At 35.9% G+C, this 18969-nt stretch overlaps 1 protein-coding gene across 2 annotated transcripts in view; it reads right to left on the bottom strand.

The window, feature by feature from the left end:
• Positions 1 to 18969, bottom strand: part of TMEM38B (transmembrane protein 38B) — a 61494-nt gene that overhangs the window by 15860 nt on the left and 26665 nt on the right. Inside the window, exons 3-6 of one of the 2 annotated variants that reach the window (XM_043452962.1) lie at positions 11878 to 12062; positions 11325 to 11387; positions 10786 to 10873; positions 5671 to 5788 (exon numbers count right to left, since the gene is read on the bottom strand). In XM_043452962.1, coding sequence (XP_043308897.1) covers positions 5671 to 5788; positions 10786 to 10873; positions 11325 to 11387; positions 11878 to 12062 — 454 coding nt within the window. The remainder of the gene's footprint in view (positions 1 to 5670; positions 5789 to 10785; positions 10874 to 11324; positions 11388 to 11877; positions 12063 to 18969) is intronic. The other variant, XM_043452963.1, reaches the window with a different exon arrangement.

Genomic DNA, 18969 nt, shown 5'->3' with positions numbered 1-18969 from the left:
CAACTGAAGGGATGAAAGATGATCCTTCAGAAACAGCAGCCAAAAGAAAAACAAGTGTAGCCATACTCATATCAGACAAATCAGACTTCAAGTCAAAAAATTTAACAAGAGACAAAGATGGACAGTATTTAATGATAAAGATGACAATGCATCAAGAAGACATTAATAGTTATTAATATTATATATGCACCTAACATAGGAAGACCAAAATATATAAAGCAATTAACAGACCTAAAGGGAGAAATTGATAGCAACACAATAATAGTAGGGGACTCTAATACACCACTTACATCACTGGATAGATCATCCAGACAGATAGTCAATAAGAAAACAGCAGCCTTAAATGAAACATTAAATCAGATAGATTTGACAGATTTGCATAGAGCAGTCCATCCAAACACAGCAGAATACATATTCTTCTCAACTGCACACAGAATTTTCTCAAGGATAGACCATATGTTGGGAGACAAGTCTCAGTAAATTTAAGAAGGCTGAAATCAGATCAAGAATCTTTTTCAATCATAATGGTATAAAACTAGAAATCAACTACCAGAAGAAAATGGAAAGAGTCACAAATATGTGGAAACTAAACAACATGTTACTTAACAACTATGGATCAATGAAGAAATCAAAGGAGAAATCAAAAACTACCTGAAGATAAATGAAAATAAATATGTAATACACCAAAATCTATGGGATGATACAAAAGTGGTACTAAGAATGGAGTTTATAGCACTAAAGGCCTACTTCAAGGAACAAGAAAAATCTCAAATATACAATCTAACCTTATACCAAAAGAAACTTGAAAAAGAAGAACATGAAGTAGAAAGAAGGAAATAGTAAGGATCAGAATGGAAACAAAACAGACACTCAAAAGAAAATAGAAAAGATCAAACCAAGAGCTGTTTCTTTGAAAAGATAGGCAAAGCTGACAAAGCTGGACAGAAAAACGAGTAAAGGAGATCAACTGTATGGTGACAGATGGAAAATATATTTAATTAAAAAAAAAAAACTTTTGGCTATACTGCACAGCCGGTGAGCTCTTAGTTCCCCCACCAGGGATTGAACTCAGGCCCCAGGCAGTGGAAGCACCGAGTCCTAACCACTGAACCACCAGGGAATTCCCTAAAGTAAACTTTTGATGGTAAGCATACAGCTGTAGTCTTTACACTAGTAGAATTACAATGTACACATGAAACTTGTGTGTTATAAACCGTTACCTCAATTAAAGATAAATTTTTTAAAAGTTAAATATAAGCTTTCCATATGACCCAATAATTCTACTATTTATCCAAGAGAAAGGAAAATATATCTCCACACAAAGTAAACATGTTCATAGCAGCTTTATTCATAACAACCTTAGTCAAATAATTAAAAGCTGGAAATAATCCAAAATCCATTAACAGGTAATTCAGTTCAGTTCAGTCGCTCAGTCATGTCTGACGCTTTGTGACCCCATGGATTGCAGCATGCCAGGCCTCCCTGTCCATCACCAACTCCTGGAGTTTACTCAAACTCAGGTCCATTGAGTCGATGATGCCAGCCAACCATCTCACCCTGTCATCCCCTTCTCCTCCCACCTACCATCTTTCCAGCATCAGGGTCTTTTCAAATGAGTCAGTTCTTTGCATCAGGTGGCCAGTAGTTTCAGCTTCAGCACCAGTCCTTCCAATGAATATTCAGGACTGATCTCCTTTAGGATGGACTGGTTGGATCTCCTTGCAGTCCAAGGGACTCTCAAGAGTCTTCTCCAACACCACAGTTCAAAAGCATCAATTCTTCGGCGCTCAGCTTTCTTTACAGTCCAACTCTCACATCCATACATGACGACTGGAAAAACCATAGTTTTGACTACACGCACCTTTGTTGGCAAAGTAACTTCTCCACTTTTTAATATGCTATCTAGGTTGGTCATAACTTTTCTTCCAAGGAGCAAGTGTCTTCTAATTTCATGGCTGCAGTCACCATCTGCAGTGATTCTGGAGCCCAAAAAAATAAAGTCTGTCACTGTTTCCATTGTTTCCCCATCTATTTGCCATGAAGTGATGGGACCAGATGCCATGATCTTAGTTTTCTGAACACTGAGTTTTAAGCCAACTTTTTTTACTCTCCTTAGATAAACAAATTGTGGAATATAATGCTACTTAGCAATAAAAAAGAATATGCAACAACATGGGTAAATCTCAAAAACCTTCTGCTGAGCTAAAGAAGCCAGACACCAAAGATGCATACTGTATGATTTCATCATGGGTGGTGGTTGGGATTTACTTGAGTAGAGCACAAGCAACTTATTCAAGAAATGGAAACATTCCATATCTTGGTCGTGGTGGTGGTTACAAAGGTATACAAGTTTACTGAAACTCTAGAATGAGTGTATTTTATTATGCAACTTATACTACAGTAAAGTTGATTTTTTTTTTTATTTTTAAAGGAGCTCATTCCTAAGTTTCTTGTAAATTATTCTTTGCTAAAACATTTTTTAAGAGATCCTGATAAAGCTGGGCTCTGTACTGTATACCTTGCAAGATTCATATAGGTTATAACTAGAAATGGAATTACTAATTTACAAGATACATAAATCTTCAACTTTGTCAGATATTGCCAAACTGCTCTCCCAAGTTGTTTTTGTTTCGACTCTAAATCCCTTTAAAGTAGTTTACACTCTTTGTCTTTACTTCCTCTTATTCACCTAGTCTATTAAAAATATTTTTCTATTCTCTAACAGTCCATTGAAACTACGTTTACCAAGGTTACCAAATACCTCTTAATTTCAAAATTCAACAGCCTCTTTTCAGTTTTAATCATTCTTGACCACTCCAGTCTCCTTTTGCTTTATTTCACTATTACACTATTTCACATAATGTTTTACACTGAGGAACCAAAAGCTATTTCATGCTTCTGAAACTTTTCTCAAGTTGTCTCTGGTGGGAGAAAGTAAACTTGGCCAAAATAACCAAGTGAAGTGAAAGTCGCTCAGTTGTGTCCAACTCTTTGCAACCCCACAGATATACAGTCCATGGAATTCTCCAGGCCAGAATACTGGAGTAGGTAGCCCTTCCCTTCTCCAGAGGATCTTCCCAACCCAGGGATCAAACTCAGGTCTCCTGCATTGCAGGCAGATTCTTCACCAGCTGAGCCACAACGAAAGCCCAAGAATACTGAAGTGGGTAGCCTATCCCTTCTCCAGCAGATCTTCCTGATCCAGGAATCGAATCTGGGTCTCCTGCATTGCAGGAAGATTCTTTACCAATTGAGCTATCAGGGAATTCCAATAGCCAAATATATCCCAATATACAAATATCCCAATAGCCAAATATATCCCAATATACAAATATCCCAATAGCCAAAAAAATAACCAAAAACAAGCCAAATATGTCATTTTTTATCTTAAAAATGTACATGAATTTTGGATTCTATTCCATAATATATTCCTATTCAACTTTAAAGCATTTAAAATAAATTAACATTAAGCTTAATCAATGATACATAATGTATCATATTTATAATATGACTGTACATAATATCAAAATATATCCCCTGGGTTATGTATAATTCTAGTCTGAGAAACAAATGACTTACTCAAAATTGTGAAGCCTAGATTTTAACATATATCTGTCTAATTCCAAAGCCCATGTGCCTCCCCCATACCAAGAGTCTCAGTTGGCACAAGTTTCTTTCCTCTGAGACTTGAGTTTTAACAATCACAAAGGACTTTTGAAAGTGGGAAAAGTAGAACTAAGTCCTCCTTGAAAGAAACTGGGAACCCCCTTCCCCCACGAGGACAGAACATTCAAAGAATGTTCAGCTTGCTTGAGCTATGGAAGAAAGGAAAGGAGGATAAAAAGACAGGAGGGAGGGAAAGAAGAGAAGGAAAAAAAAAACAAGAGGAGAAGAAAGGATAAATTAAACATACTTCTCTCTGAAAGGAAGAAAATTAATAGATGAGACAGGGAAAATGTAACCATACATCTGAAACATAACGAACAAGTATATATGTAGATAAAAGTAGACTCCCTATGCCTTCAAAATAAAGAATATATTTACGTTTCACACATACAAATAATAATTACAAAATCTCATCAGTAACAGAATAAAAATGAAGTCTCAACAAATATCAAACAATAACATACAGTTATATAATAACCACATATACTGTCCCAAATGCAGTTCTAAGAGAAATCATTTTCTAACAAGATTTTTTTGGGGAGGACTTCCCCAGTGGTCCAATGCTTAAGACGTCACTTACATGAAATATTAGAACAGATAAATTTATAGATATAAAGCAGATCACTGGTTGCCTACAGTTGAGCGGAATGAGGAAAAACATGAAGGGAATGCTAATGGGTATGAGGTTTATTTTGGGGTGACAAAAATGTTCTAATATCAATTGTGGTAACAGCAGCACATCTCTGTGCTAAAAACCACTGAACTGAACACTTTACATGGATGAATTGTAGAGTGTGTAAAATATACTTCAGTTAAGCTATTACCAAAAAAAAATAGCTCAAAATTTAATGACTGGAAGAAGAAGGCACATATGAAGAGATTTTGCCTTAGACATCCGAAGTACAACCACCACAGATCACCTCTACCGCAGAGAATACTGGGAAAAAAAATAAATGATCTCTACAGTGATTTAGTTCTTTCTAAGATATAAATTTATATAACATATTCTGTTTTCCTTCTAAGCATCTCATAGGTTTGCTTTTAGCCAAAAATATCTAGGCTGACACAGAGTTATCTATAAGATTTCTCTAGGCTTAAATAATACTTTAAAAATCAACTATATACCAGTGAACAATATATAATAATTTTAAGAAGAATAATCAGAATTAGTCTCATCATAAAGCTGTAAGTAAAATTCATAATATGTGTCAGACAGAGTCATAGAATAACACATGTCATCTCCAATCTTGTCAACAATCGGTACAGTGAAGATGAGGAAATCAGGATTCAGAGATATTAAGTAACTTGCCTATTCAGTGATTAGACAACAAAGCTAGGATTTTAATTTAAGACTGCCTGTCTCTAAAACCTATGATATCATACTATTTCCTATCTTTAAGAAGGGATAAAACATCCAGTCAGGCAATAGTAATTAAAGAGATTTACCACAAATATGTACTAATATAAAAATATTAAAAGTTTAAAAGAACTTCAGAGAACATCTACGCCAAGTACCTCATTTTACAAATGACACAACACTTCGCAGTCTCTGATTAGCCTTGGCTATTTACGCTACTCTCTGGCTTCCAATGTCTTACAAAGTCAAACGGTTAGTCAGTCATGTCTGACTCCTTGCGACCCCATGGACTGTAGCCTGCCAGGCTCCACTACCCATGGAATTCTTAAGGCAAGAATACTGGAGTGGGTTGCCATTCCCTTCCCCAGGGGGTCTTTCTGACCCAGTGATCAAACCCCGGTCTCCTGCATTGCAGGCAGATGTATTAAAAGGCTATCTGCAAATCCTTCATGATAGCCTCAGCATAAATCAAATGAGGAATCATAGAAGAGCTATGTTTCAGTAAGTCATGGACGTGTTGAATAAACTCCCCAAAACTGATATTTTTAGACTATCATACAAAATAATTATTTCTGTTACTTGCCTTATGCAGAATTCTGGTTACACAGAATCTATAATACTGATTTATTGCTACTTTGAACACCTACCTTCGTGGCCACAAGAAACACAGTAAAGAAGAACATAAGATTATGCCTTGATATTGCCAAATGCTTGGTTTGCTGGAATGTGAAGATAACTGATCCCAGCAGGGTTACCTTGGCAGTGCTGAAAATAAAACACATTTTAACTCAATAAGTAATAAACATGACTTATCTCTATATTTCTCAGAGTATTCTCAAAATATTAATTAGATGAGTTATTAATAGATGTAACACAAAAATGAATTCTATAAACTTTTGGAAATTCTGAGTTATATAAAGTTAAACACCTTTCTTCTCAGCATATAGTATCAGATTTTAGAATGTTCATACATACTGTGACTTTCTGATAAAGACAGAGCTTTTCTGTATGAAATATTTCTGAATTGACCACATAACACCGTTTCAAAAGGATTTGAAAGTCCCACGTTCTAAAGCATGATTTGAGAAAAGCATATTAATCCTGAAAAATCTTACAGTGCTAACCAAGCTCCTTGGGTGGGATGGGGAACGGAAAAGAAAGTCTTGATTTGTAGCAGTTCCTCATTTTCCATGGTGTAAATACCTTGTGGTATTCGCAGGCAATTTGATCCAGGACCCCCCACAAATACCAAAACTCACTGATGCGCAAGTCCCTTATATAAACTGATATAGTTGCATATAATCTATGCACATCCTCCCACAAACTGTAAATAATCTCTAGAATATTTATAATACCAATATAATGTAAATGCCATGTAAACAGTTGTAAATACAATATAAATACTACGTAAACAGCTCTCAGCATATGAAAAATTCAGTTTGCCTTCAGAAACTTTCTGGAATTTTTTAAAAACATTTTTAGTCCACAGCTGGTTAATACACAAAGGCGGAAACCTTGGCTACAGACGGCCAACTGCACTCCCACAGTCCACGCCAGGGTGCTGCGCACAATCACTCAGAAAACAGCGCCAGCACATCACTTAGCTAACTCCAGTACAAAACATCAGCATTAGCCAATATCTTAAATTTAAAGTCTATAATAAGATATTAATCTACAAATAAGAAGTACTATTTTCATGTCATATATTTGCCACACACTTAAAGTATATCTCAGTAACATCATTTTCTAGCTGTTTATGCTTACAACTAGAAAAAGATAAATAATAAACTCTCAGAAAGCCATAGTGCAAAAGATGACAAATGTAAAAGTCCTTATAAGTAACTTTGTGAAAAATAAGTTCTTTCTTTAATTATTACAAACTAAGGATTGAGTTAAAAACAGAATTAGGCTGGGTAACAGGATTTGGATTTCGCTTACCAATAACTGGGCAGCATTCCTGTTTTAGGACAGTGGTTCACAAGCTTTTTGACCGTGCGTCTCCAGTGGTAAAAGTGTTTAAGACACTCCTTAATATATATCAATTATTTTATAATTATGTACATTATATCATAAATGTACATCATAAATTATATCATAAAATGTACACCAAACTGACTTTTTAACAGAATGAGATTTAAAACTTGGTTAATCCCACTAAGCCACTGTCTTAACGTCGTTTTGCTGCTCTGTTTCTAATAGTTCCGTTTCTGTAACAGAGTGCCTCATCAAGGGCATCTCAGCACACACACACACAGTATTTTGGACTGTGTTCTCTTAGAGCATAAATTCACAAGCAATGAATCGGAGGAGCAAGGATTGTGTAAACAATAAATTGGAGCAGGTGGTTGAAGCAGCGTTGGGATTTAGAAGACAGTCAGTGAGATTGATTAGGAAGATCAGAATGCATTCAGAAAATTCTTATGCTTATTAATTTCCTGTGAATCTAGTAAATAGCTATCTGCTTCCAAAATACAACAGTGGTACAGGCAAAGGATAACAGCTATAGACACTGCCATTCCAAAAGGGAGGAAATGTAAAGAAAAAAGTGATCACAGACCTATGCAATTTCAAAATTCAGCAGATCAAATTCCATTAGATTTCAAGACCCAGGACTAACTCTCCATGGCTTAAGGGGGTCCATCCTCCAAGTTTGCAGCTCTAATCTCTGCACTCATGACTGGCTTATTCACCTGTGACTCCAGCCTATGGGTCCAGCCTCGGTTTCTAAGACCACAATTCCCATCTTTTCCCTGAATGGTAGCATATGTCTACAGCTAAGAAGTTTTATCAGCCTATTACTACCCATAGAATTTTGAGAGTCTGACTTCTTTTATTTCATCTTATCTCTGTCCTTTTCAGTCCAACCTGACAGTGATTCTGTTGATATTACATCTTCAAGTCTTTTGGGCTTCCTATGTGTGACACATGGGCTTCTCAGGTGGTTGAGTTGGTAAAGAATCTGCCTTCCATTGCAGGAGACACAAGAGACATTGGTTCAATCCCTGTGTCAGGAAGATCCCCTGAAGTAGGAAATGGCAACCCACTCCAGTAATCTTGCTGCAGAAATCCCATGGACAGAAGAGCCTGGCAGGTTACAATCCATGGAGTCACAAAGAGTCGGATACGACTCAGAGACTAAACAACACATATATGTATTCATATATTTCATTTTTTACCAAATACTTTTGCATAGTGAAGAAAGCCTTTATGGTCTTAGAGAATATGTATGTTGGAATAAACAGAATGTTGGTAGAAATATGAACATAAGAGGTGCTGGTGAGGTCTCAGAAGAAAATGAGGAACATGATACTGGAAACTGAAAGAAAGGTATTTAGTTATATGTGCTACAGTTTTGTGGAAAGCATAATCTGTAAGCAGTGAACCTGGATATTTAGTTGAGATTTGGAAGCAAACTGCTGATGGTCTGAGTTGGTTTCTTCTTGCTTCTTACAATGACGTGTGAGAGGAAAGCTTTGAATTGAGGAAATAACTGCTAAACAAAGAAACCAAGACTTGATGATTTGGGAAATTATCAGCCTATCCAGACTGTAAAAAATGACAAAATTAGGAGAGTTATTCTTAGGAAAAGCTAGCTGTGGAGAGAAAGTTAAGGGTGTGGCTGGGCAACTTTTGCTAGTGTTAAGAGATTAAGTGTGTAATTCATGGATCCATTCAGCTCTCACAGCAGAAGCCAGGAATAAAGATGAGATTATCCAGGAAAGGTCTGTGAAGGATCATCTTGACTAATGGCATGGATCCCCTGTGTCATGTTTGTGTGCGTGTGCTCAGTTGCTCAGTCATGTCCAACTCTTCGTGATCCCATGGACTGTATACATAAATACACACATGGCCTTCCTTGGTGGCTCAGTGGTAAAAGAATCCGCCTGCCAATGCAGGAGACATGGGTTCGATCCCTGGTTAGGAAGATCCCCTGGAGAAGGGAATGGCAACCCACTCCAGTACTCTTGCCTGGGAAATTCCATGGACAGAGAAGCCTGGCAGGCTACTGTCCATGGGAGTAGCAAAAGAGTCAGACACGACTGAACAGCTAACACTTCCACTTTCTCACACACACACAGAACTATTTTCCAAGTTTACACACACACATATATATAGATATATCTCCACACATACACAAAATATAATGGACCCCATGATTTCACTTGACAAACTGTTAATCATTCAATCATTCACATAGCATTTACTATCTACTATGTGGTAGGTGCTCCAGATATAAAAGCAATCGAGAGAGAAAATCCTGTACTTGACCTCTGGTATTCTTTGAAGCATGAGGGGAAGCCAAGGAGAGAGAAAAACAAACATAATGGATAAGTAAATTATAAAATATGATAAATGCTGGGTAGGGGGGAAGAGACAGAAGTGTTTCAATTTTAAGTAAGGTAGTCCTCATTGAGAAGTTAAGCTCTGAAAAACTACTTTGAGCAGTAAGGGAGCTAGCCACCGAAGGAAAAAGATTCTAGACAGAGAAGTTAGTTTTAAAACAGACAACACCTGGCTTGTTCAAGGCTACAGTGCAGTGAGCAAGAAAGAGAACAGTGAGAGCTGAAGTCAAAGCAAATTGGGTGTGGTGGAGACATGTATCTTGGAGGGTCTCAGAGGCCAGTTGGGCGAGACACTACAAGGTTTTTTTTTTTTTTTTTTTTTTTTATTATTTTTTTTTTTTTTTCACTACAAGGTTTTAAACACAGGAGAATCACAACTTGATTTCAGTTTTACAGCCTTAAGAAATGTTTCATGGAAGAAATTCCAGAGCACATACTCAAAATGAGAAAAATATCCCCTTTCACTAATGCCTTATTTATAACTTATTTACTTATTTATCAATCAAAGCTTCCTTTGTTCTATTTCTAAACTACCTCATTCAAGCTTTAAGGGATACATTTTAAGTTAAACATCCTGAAATCTACTTGTTCATTCAAACACATACCTCATCATTCATACTACTTCTCAACCCTCATTTTTAATCCATTCTAATGAGTTTATTTTACATTAAGTCTTCCTCACCTTGCTTATTATGGCCACTAAAGCCTAAGTCTTTCCTTATTGAATTGTGCAAATGGTAACTATATTTCTCTATTTCATTTTCAGTTGCATCAGGAATACATTTGTGACTTATTTGATTGGGTCAGTGCCTTTAGAGAAATCTAACAATTAGATTCTCCTAAGTGGGTGCAAAGGTAGTTTGAATTGTACAAGCCCAGAATGGGTTATTTCTTCTTTTTCTTATTTTTTGTATGTAGTTACTCAACTCTCATTTTTAAAGTAACTAACAGAGCTTTATGATAATGTATTGACTATTCACATAAGTTTGACATTTTACTACCAGAATTATGAATAATTTGGAATCTGGGCGATGATGTAGCCATTTTTCATTAACGGCTACATTGATGCCAACAGCCTGCCACTGATTCCAGAGAAGTCTGCTCCTGTTCTCAGTTCATAAATACACTCTCTTCCCACAATTCTACAACAATCCAAGAGCTTTTGTTTGGTTTTATTTTCTAAGAGGAGGAACCCACAGTAAAAGTAATCAATATTTATTTTTAAAGCTACATTTAAGACAGTAGACGTTCTGAAAAAAAAAAAAATAGGTTTCCTAGTTTTCGTCCCATTATCATTTTATTTGTCTTTATGTTTGTTTGTTTCATTCACATTTAGAGTCCCAAAAAATGCTTTAAAAATAAATTTGGTAAAATCTAAAGATAAAAGACCACGTCTCAGTATAGTCTATACCAACTCACTAGGACATCTTCAGCCATTCCTCTGCTTCTGGTTTCCAACATCCTTTTAACAACTGCTCAAAATTGGTGATAATGCTACCACCTGCACCTAAAAAGACCAAGATAAGATAGGAATGTGTTAGTTGTTCAGTCATGGCAGACTCTTTGCAAGCCCATGGACTACAGCCCACTAGTTTCCTCTGTCAATGAATACTGGAAAGGACACTGGAGTGGGTAGCCATTCCCTTTTCCAGGAGATCTTTCCGACCCAGGAATGCAACCCAGGTCTCCTGCACTGCAGGCTGATACTTTACCATCTGAGCCACCAAAACAAGAATACTTAACCAAATATTCTTGAGAAAATATATGAAATATAGCCATAATTCTATCTCCTGACTTAAAATTCCAAGCTATAATTTTTATGAGGAAGAAAAAAGTTGCTTTGTACATTTATGGTACTGAGATAACTGCAATTCTTTCATGGCAGCTGTCTATTGCACTATAATTAAGGTTAAAACTGGGGTCTCAGACAGAGATGTAATTTGAGGTTTGTTTCTGACCTGAAAAAATAAACTCCTCTGCTTTATCATTTCCTTCTCTGATTTTAGTTTTAGGTGCAGTAACTGTAACAACAGATTGAAAATTTAATTTCAACTTACAAAAGAACAATAAAGGTAGGTAATATAGAGTGAACATGAACCCATAATCAATCACATTTACTATTTCAGATTATTCAAGATGGAAAAAAAAGCCAGAAAAAACAAAGCAAAGATTTTTTAATTAGATACACCACATAATTTCTTACGTAAACTTGTTTTATTTATGGTGGCAGCTACACCTTAATTAACTATGACTCTCTCTGGTTACAGCTATTAATCAAACCAATAATAAATATTCTATATTTTAAGATAATCAGGTATAAAATAATGGCTGATGACTAGCACTAGTTAAGAGTGCCAGTTTTGAATTAAATTAACCAACCAAGAGAAACAATGTTTTCACCTTCCAAAGAAGTCTCTGTTATTAAAGTATGTGGTTCCCATTAATGTAACTAAAGAACATTTGTAGTATACCAACAACAGAATATTTATGAACACATGCTGTTAATATTACCTCGGGCCCATCCAATAGCTATCATGACTATCCAGCCATTTTTGTAATAGCTATTAGCATGTGTGACTCCACCTACTATTTTCCAAGTTCTGGTCACTTCCTTCATTCCCGCAGCCAACAGTTGAACAGGTAGGAATGAATATCCCTGGGAAACTAGGTCACATGGGCAAAAAAATGCAATATACCTGAAATTAAAATTTAAATATTTTAATATGACTGTAATCAGAACAAAAAAATCTAGTATATCAGCAATAACAATCTGATAAAACACAACAAATGGAATATCCAAATAAACATGGAATTTGACTGCAAGAAGACCATAGACTGAATTAAGTCAGTTTTTTTTTTTTTTGCCGATCCATGAGGCATGTGGCATCTTAGTTCCCCAACCAGGGATCAAATCCATGCTCCCTGAAGGAAAGCAGAGTGTTAACCACTGGACTGCCAGGGAAGTTCCGAAGTGAATTTTTTAAATCACATGAAGCACATAAAAAAATCTGCCAAAAAGTCATAATGAAAGAGGAATATAAATTTTGTACTTCTGAGTACTCTATATATGCAGTAAGTTCCTAATCTCTGTCTGTACTACTCTAGAAGCTAAGTGTTGAATGCACCAACAATATAAAGCAAGTGTATAATCACCCTTATGGCAGAAAGCAAAGAAGAACTAAAGAGCCTCTTGATGAAAGTGAGAGAGGAGAGTGAAAAAGTTGGCTTAAAATTCAACATTCAGAAAACTAAGATCATGGCATCTGGTCCCATCACTTCATAGCAAATAGATGGGGAAACAATGGAAACAGTGAGAGGCTTTATTTTTTTGGGCTCCGAAATCACTGCAAATGGTGACTGCAGACATAAAATTAAAAGATGCTTGCTCCTTGGAAGAAAAATTGTGACCAACCTAGACAGCATATTAAAAAGCAGAGACATTACTTTGCCAACAAAGGTCTGTCTAGTCAAGGCTATGGTTTTTCCAGTGGTCATGTATGGATGTGAGAGTTGGACTAAAAAGAAAGCTGAGTGCCAAAGAATTGATGCTTTTGAACTGTGGTGTTGGAGAAGACTCTTGAGAGTCCCTTGGACAGCAAGGAGATCCAACCAGTCCATCCTAAAGGAAATCAGTCCTGAATATTCACTGGAAAGACTGATGCTGAAGCTGAGACTTCAATACTTTGGCCACCTGATGCAAAGAGCTGACTCATTTGAAAAGACCCTGATGCTGGGAAAGATGGAAGGTGGGAGGAGAAGAGGACAACAAAGGATGAGATCATTGGATGGTATCACCGACTCAACGGACATGAGTTTGAGTAAACTCTGGGAGTTGGTGATGGACAGGTTGGCCTGGTGTGCTGCAGTCCATGGGGTCACAAAGAGTCAGACAGGACTGAGCAACTGAACTTGAAAAACTTGATAATCACTTCTGCTTTGGGGTTTCTCTAGACAGAAAGTGAAAGGCGCTCAGTCGTGTCCAACTCTTTGTGACCCCATGGACACTACAGTCCATGGAATTCTTCAGGCCAGAATACTGGAGTGGGCAGCCTTTCCCTTCTCCAGGGAATCTCCCCAACCCAGGAATCGAACCCAGGTCTCCCACAGGCAGGTGGATTCTTTACCAACTGAGCCACAAGGGAAGCCCTCTCTAGGTAGAGTGTCTTTGGAATTAGAAAAGAGCCTTTGGTAGCTGAGCAAGGAGCAGCATTTCAACCCCACTTACATCTTCACCTGTGCCCCTTCGTGTATAAACTTCAACCTATACAGAGAAAGGTCATAGCTCTCAACAAGACAGATTCATTCATGTTAAGGAAAAACACATTTTCAGTTAAAAGAATATGAAGCTTGTTCTTCAACTCAGTTGAGTAAGTTTAAGTTTCAACCAATTAAACTGTGATATTAGTTTAAGAATATTTTCTGCAGCTTCATTTGTTCTAAGCATCTGTCCAACAATTTAACAGTAGTATTGATAGGAAGACATAGCACTCCCCCACCCCCATACTCCTAATACTCTCTGGCAGACAATTTTGTGCTTAAAGCAGAATATTTATCTTGAAGCAAAGAGGAATATACTGCTTAAAAGAGGTACTCTATCTTTTCTAAAAGAAGTTGTTAATCTTAATTCACGGTTCATAAATCCAGACTCCCAAAAGTATTCATGGAATATGAAACTTGTTCACCAAAACATTACTTCAGAGACCAAATATAAGATGCAATGATTTGTTCGGCCTGAAACACCCTCTCTTCTTCAACTCCACTTACAAATTCTTCATTTTCTTCACGATTTCACTCAAACACTACCATATACATTGACTTTGGGAGCTTTATTTAATATTTTCAGTTCAGACTAAATTCTGATGGTTCCTATATTCAACATAGCTCTTCTATACCTTTTCTTTATAATAAATTATAACAGTCCTTAATGGCAGGAATCATTCACCGTGTTACCCCCTCACCTAAAACTCAGCATAATAAAAAGTAGCCCTGAGTTAAATCATTTATTAACAGTTAAATAATTAGCAGGAGTCAAAACACAAAATATATCAAATCAAAGAACCATCTGATAATTAAAGAGCTTTAAAGAAGGAAATAAATTACCTAAGAATAGTTAAAAGATTTTTGAAAATGACAGGTATGATATAAAAACTTTACATGTTTATATAATATTTTGAAAGCCTCTCTTTAAAGGTAGAACAAAATTTCCAGGAAGTAGGTTAGGTGCCAGGCAAAGAAAAGAGTTACATTTAAGCAATTTTTAAAAATATATTTTTAAATAAAATAAAAATAATGTATGCTCAAAATACTGACAAAAATACAACAAAAGAAAAATAATACAAATGACCCCATTTTCATTCTCCACACAGAAACTATCTTTAACATGAGTTAAAAGCCTAAACTACTACAAGAGCAATCTTGACATTTGGTTTTTTGAATGCATGCAGGGGCATGGAGGATCTTTAGTTCCCTAACTAGGGATCAAACCCATGCCCACTCCCCTGAAAGCACTGAATCTTAACCACTGGACCACCAAAGAAGTCCCAATCTTGGGAGTTTTTATATCCAGCTATGTGACATTTTGGCATATGGTCTAAAAATCTGTAATTACTGCTATTTCTAATAAATAATTCTTTATAGCATTTCAGATATTTCTAAAGTATACCTATAACACACTAATATTTCAAACAAAAATAGTTCTCATTTCAAGTGTTAAATAGCCACAGGGCAAAATAAGAATTGTTTATTGTGCTCCATAGACTTACACGTAAGCAAATCAGACCAGTGGCTCCCTAAACAGCCATTCCTGCTCTATAACACGTTAGCTTTTTAAAATTCCTTTGATGACTCACTCAACCAACACTCATTAAGGAATCATCATGTTCCTTCTTCTGTAAAGATTATAATTTCAACTTTAATTAAAATTGTAGCATCTAAGAAACTTTTAACTTTAAAGCGCTTCAAGAAAACATATCAAAAAAAAAGAAAAAAAATCAGAAAAGAAGGACTGCAACATAACATGAAATGGAACAAGAAGGCAATTTATTTCTCATATATTTTTAAGTCACTTAGATTAACAGAGAAGAAAAAAGACAAGGAATAGTGCTAAATAACAAAAGTTAGTCTAAAACAGGATACAAACAGGATGCGAGGCCACTGACAAATGAAAGTTCAAACAGTTAAAATAGGAAGATGAAATGAGAATTTAGGTTAATACCAAGAGTTGAGCTTCCCACGATTAATCACTGAGAACTCTGCCTTCAATTCCCCTTAATTCCTCTCCTCTGACTACCAAAAACAGTGTAACTTAACCAAGCCAAAAGAGAGCAATACACTAAATGCAGTTCATGTTAGTCCAGTAAGATAGCTTTTCTCTTGCTCTCATTACTCTAACAAATTAATAACTTTACGTATATTCTCTGAAAAAGACTATTACAGAATGACAGACTTATATAACTATACTTTTTATTGTATTTTTCCTCATAAAAATGCAGTCTGTTATGTAAATGTGCAATATATAATAACTGATACTTAGAAGTGAAAGGAAAATAAACTGGGGCATAAAAATCAATACACAGACAAATTGTAAAATATTTATTTCCTCCCAGAAACAGTTTTCAAAAGGAAAAATCCTATGAAAGGCTATACTGTCTTCCAAACAACACTAAACATACATGACATACCAGGTTACTCTTCCCCTTTGCCAGCAGATGGTGCTGATTCCAGATGTGAGCACCACGCGCTGTTATACTAAAGATGACCTTCCCAGGAAGTGTGTTCACCTACTCCCTTAGTTTAGCTTGCTAGAGTTAAAAGTATATCACAAGCATTATTTTAATCCCTCAAATTAAAATCAAATGAAGCAAAGATTAGAAACTTGTTCTCAACATTAAAACCTGAAAAAAGAAAACATTAAATACACTGTCTTTAAGCAAGCACCATATTTCTGAATTTAAGGGTCTGTGAACACAAAGACAATGTATTCCCCAAATCCAAAACAAAACGCTGTGCAAGTGCAGAATAAAGGACTAGGTAGCTTTGAATCCTGCCTCCAGCTACTAGATACCTGTGATTCCTTGGGCAATTTATTTAAGCCTCTTGTCTCAGATCCCTTATCTACCAAATGAAAATAAAACGGAACTTGCCTCACTGGTTTCCTGTGAGGTTAAATGAGAGGACAAATGTAAAGCGCTTATAAAAGTGTCTGAAGCGGTAGTACTACATCAGTGGCTGTTATTGTTGTTGTTTAGTAGTGCCCAACAAAACAACCAGAACCAATAAAAAAGGTCATCAGAGTAAGAATGAATATAGATATTAATATAATAGATTATACAGCAATGAGAAGGAGCGTACCACAGCTACAAACAAAACACAGATGAATCTAAGTAACATAATGCTGAGTGAAATAAGCCCTAGAGAACTATATAAAGTATAATACTCCATTTTAAACCAGGGCAAAAAACAAATAAAACTAAAAAGATACACTGTTCAGATATTCATATGTAAGATATACCCTTTTTCTAAAATGTAAGATAAACACAAACAAGGCAGAAATTATCTGTGTGAAAACTGCAGGGAGATGGGGTGAGAGAGAGAAATTTGAGTATTTAAGTTATTGGTGCAGTTCAGTTCTTAGATTTAGTGCAGTACAGTGGAGGTGTAAATTAGCATAATCATTTGAGAAATGATTTGTCATTATCTAGTAAAGCTTAAAAATCACTTTCCCTATAACTCAATAAATATACTCTTAAGTTATACCAAGAGAAAAATCTTGCCCATTTGTATCATGTTCTTAGCAACACTGTAATAGAAAAAAAATGAAACAATTCTATGTCAACAAAGAAATGGATGAAATACCACCACAATTCATTCTGATAAGCTATCCAGGAGAGAAAATCAGTAAATTATAACCATACGCCATAAGACTGAATCTCAGGAACAAAGGCTGAACAAAAAAAGCAAGTCAATGAAAAATACATATATATAAATTCCACTTATAAAACTGTCATGAAATATACTGTTTAGAAATATATATGCCAGAACTACACAGAAAAGTAAAGAAATGATAGGTACAACATTAAGAGTAATTATTACCTGCGAGTAAGAAAGAAAGGAGATGGGATTGGGCTGAGCATGGCAGGTCACACAAGGGACATCAAAACTAATGGCAAGTGTTCTGGGAAGAGGGTGGCAGCAGTAGTCACACAGATTTTGATCTCTTCAAATCCCCACATAAAAACAGACAGGGCAACTAGACAGCAAAGCCAAAATCCCATCCACAGCACTTACAACAAAACTATGTGACAAGGTATCCCTTCAAATCCCAAAGTGTAAACGGGTAGAGGCAAATCACCGGCATCCACAGATCTAAACTGCTTGACAGGAAGAAGCAAGTAAGCGGCAACTAATGGACCTAAGAACAAAACAGCTTCAAAATACCTAATGGGTATTCACTAGAAAACACAGCAGGCCAACTTGGAAAACAACAACAGCTGAAACTGGAAGGATTCTGACATTTCCAATACTAGGTGAGACAAAGGGTCCATGATAAGAAGGTCCATAGGGGTTGGACCACCGTAGTCCCTATGAACTCTGAAAACTGATCCACCTAGGCTCCCTTCTAGAACAAGTCCCATAGTGAGAATCAAAACTGAGCATGGACTTCCCTGGGGGTCCAGTGGTTAACAATGTGAGCTTCCACTGCAGAGGCCTCAGGTTGGACACGTGGTCAGGGAAGTTAAACATGCGGTCCAAAAAAACAAAAACTGAGCAGGACAGAACAGCAAAAGGAGGGGAAGGCACAGACCAAACTGCGGAAGAGGAAGAGACCGGTGAAAGCGCAGAAAGCAAGTCATCCTCTGAATACTATATTACAACAACAGTTGCAGGAGCTCTACGAAGTCAGAGAATCTTTCATGAATTTCACTTTATCTTAAAAGTTCAAGAAACCTGATTCCACATAAAAATGACCAACAGAAAATTATCAAGGTCAAATTTATATAAATTTATTATTATAAGAGAAAAAAAATCCCCATCATGAAAGTACTCAGGTAAATGTGTTCACAAAACAGATCAAAACTGCAACCTATTTCAAAACTAGGTAAAAACATTAAGTGATACAACACTTAAAAGAACAATGCACATCAAAAATAGAAAAACTGAGAACTGGATATAAAATACTCATGAAGAGTAGGAAAAAAAACATAAAGAAAAAAATTATTTCAGTAATAAAGACCAAACTAGAAGGAAATCAAAGAGAAATAAAATTTTTAAAAGATCAGGTAAAAAAGAAAATTTTAAAATTTTTTTAAAGACATAAAAAGGTTTATTGAAGAAAGGCAAAAAAGAGCCAGAAAGAGTTCCTGGAGAAAATCAAAGCAAGAGAAGAGTATATATAATAAAACAGTTTTCTCAATTTAAAACACACACACATACATAGCTACTAAAAAGGACAGACCACATACCTAAAAATATTGACCCCTAAATGACCAACACCTAGTAATATTTAATTTAAATTACTAGACTTTCATGCCAGAAAAAAAACTTCAGAGCATTCAGAAAAGAAGAGCATGTAACTTAAAAGAGAAAGAAAATTAAATGATCAGT

Source organism: Cervus canadensis, chromosome 30 (genome assembly GCF_019320065.1).
Source record: "Cervus canadensis isolate Bull #8, Minnesota chromosome 30, ASM1932006v1, whole genome shotgun sequence".
NCBI lineage: Eukaryota > Metazoa > Chordata > Mammalia > Artiodactyla > Cervidae > Cervus > Cervus canadensis.
This window is presented reverse-complemented; position numbering and strand designations above follow the sequence as displayed.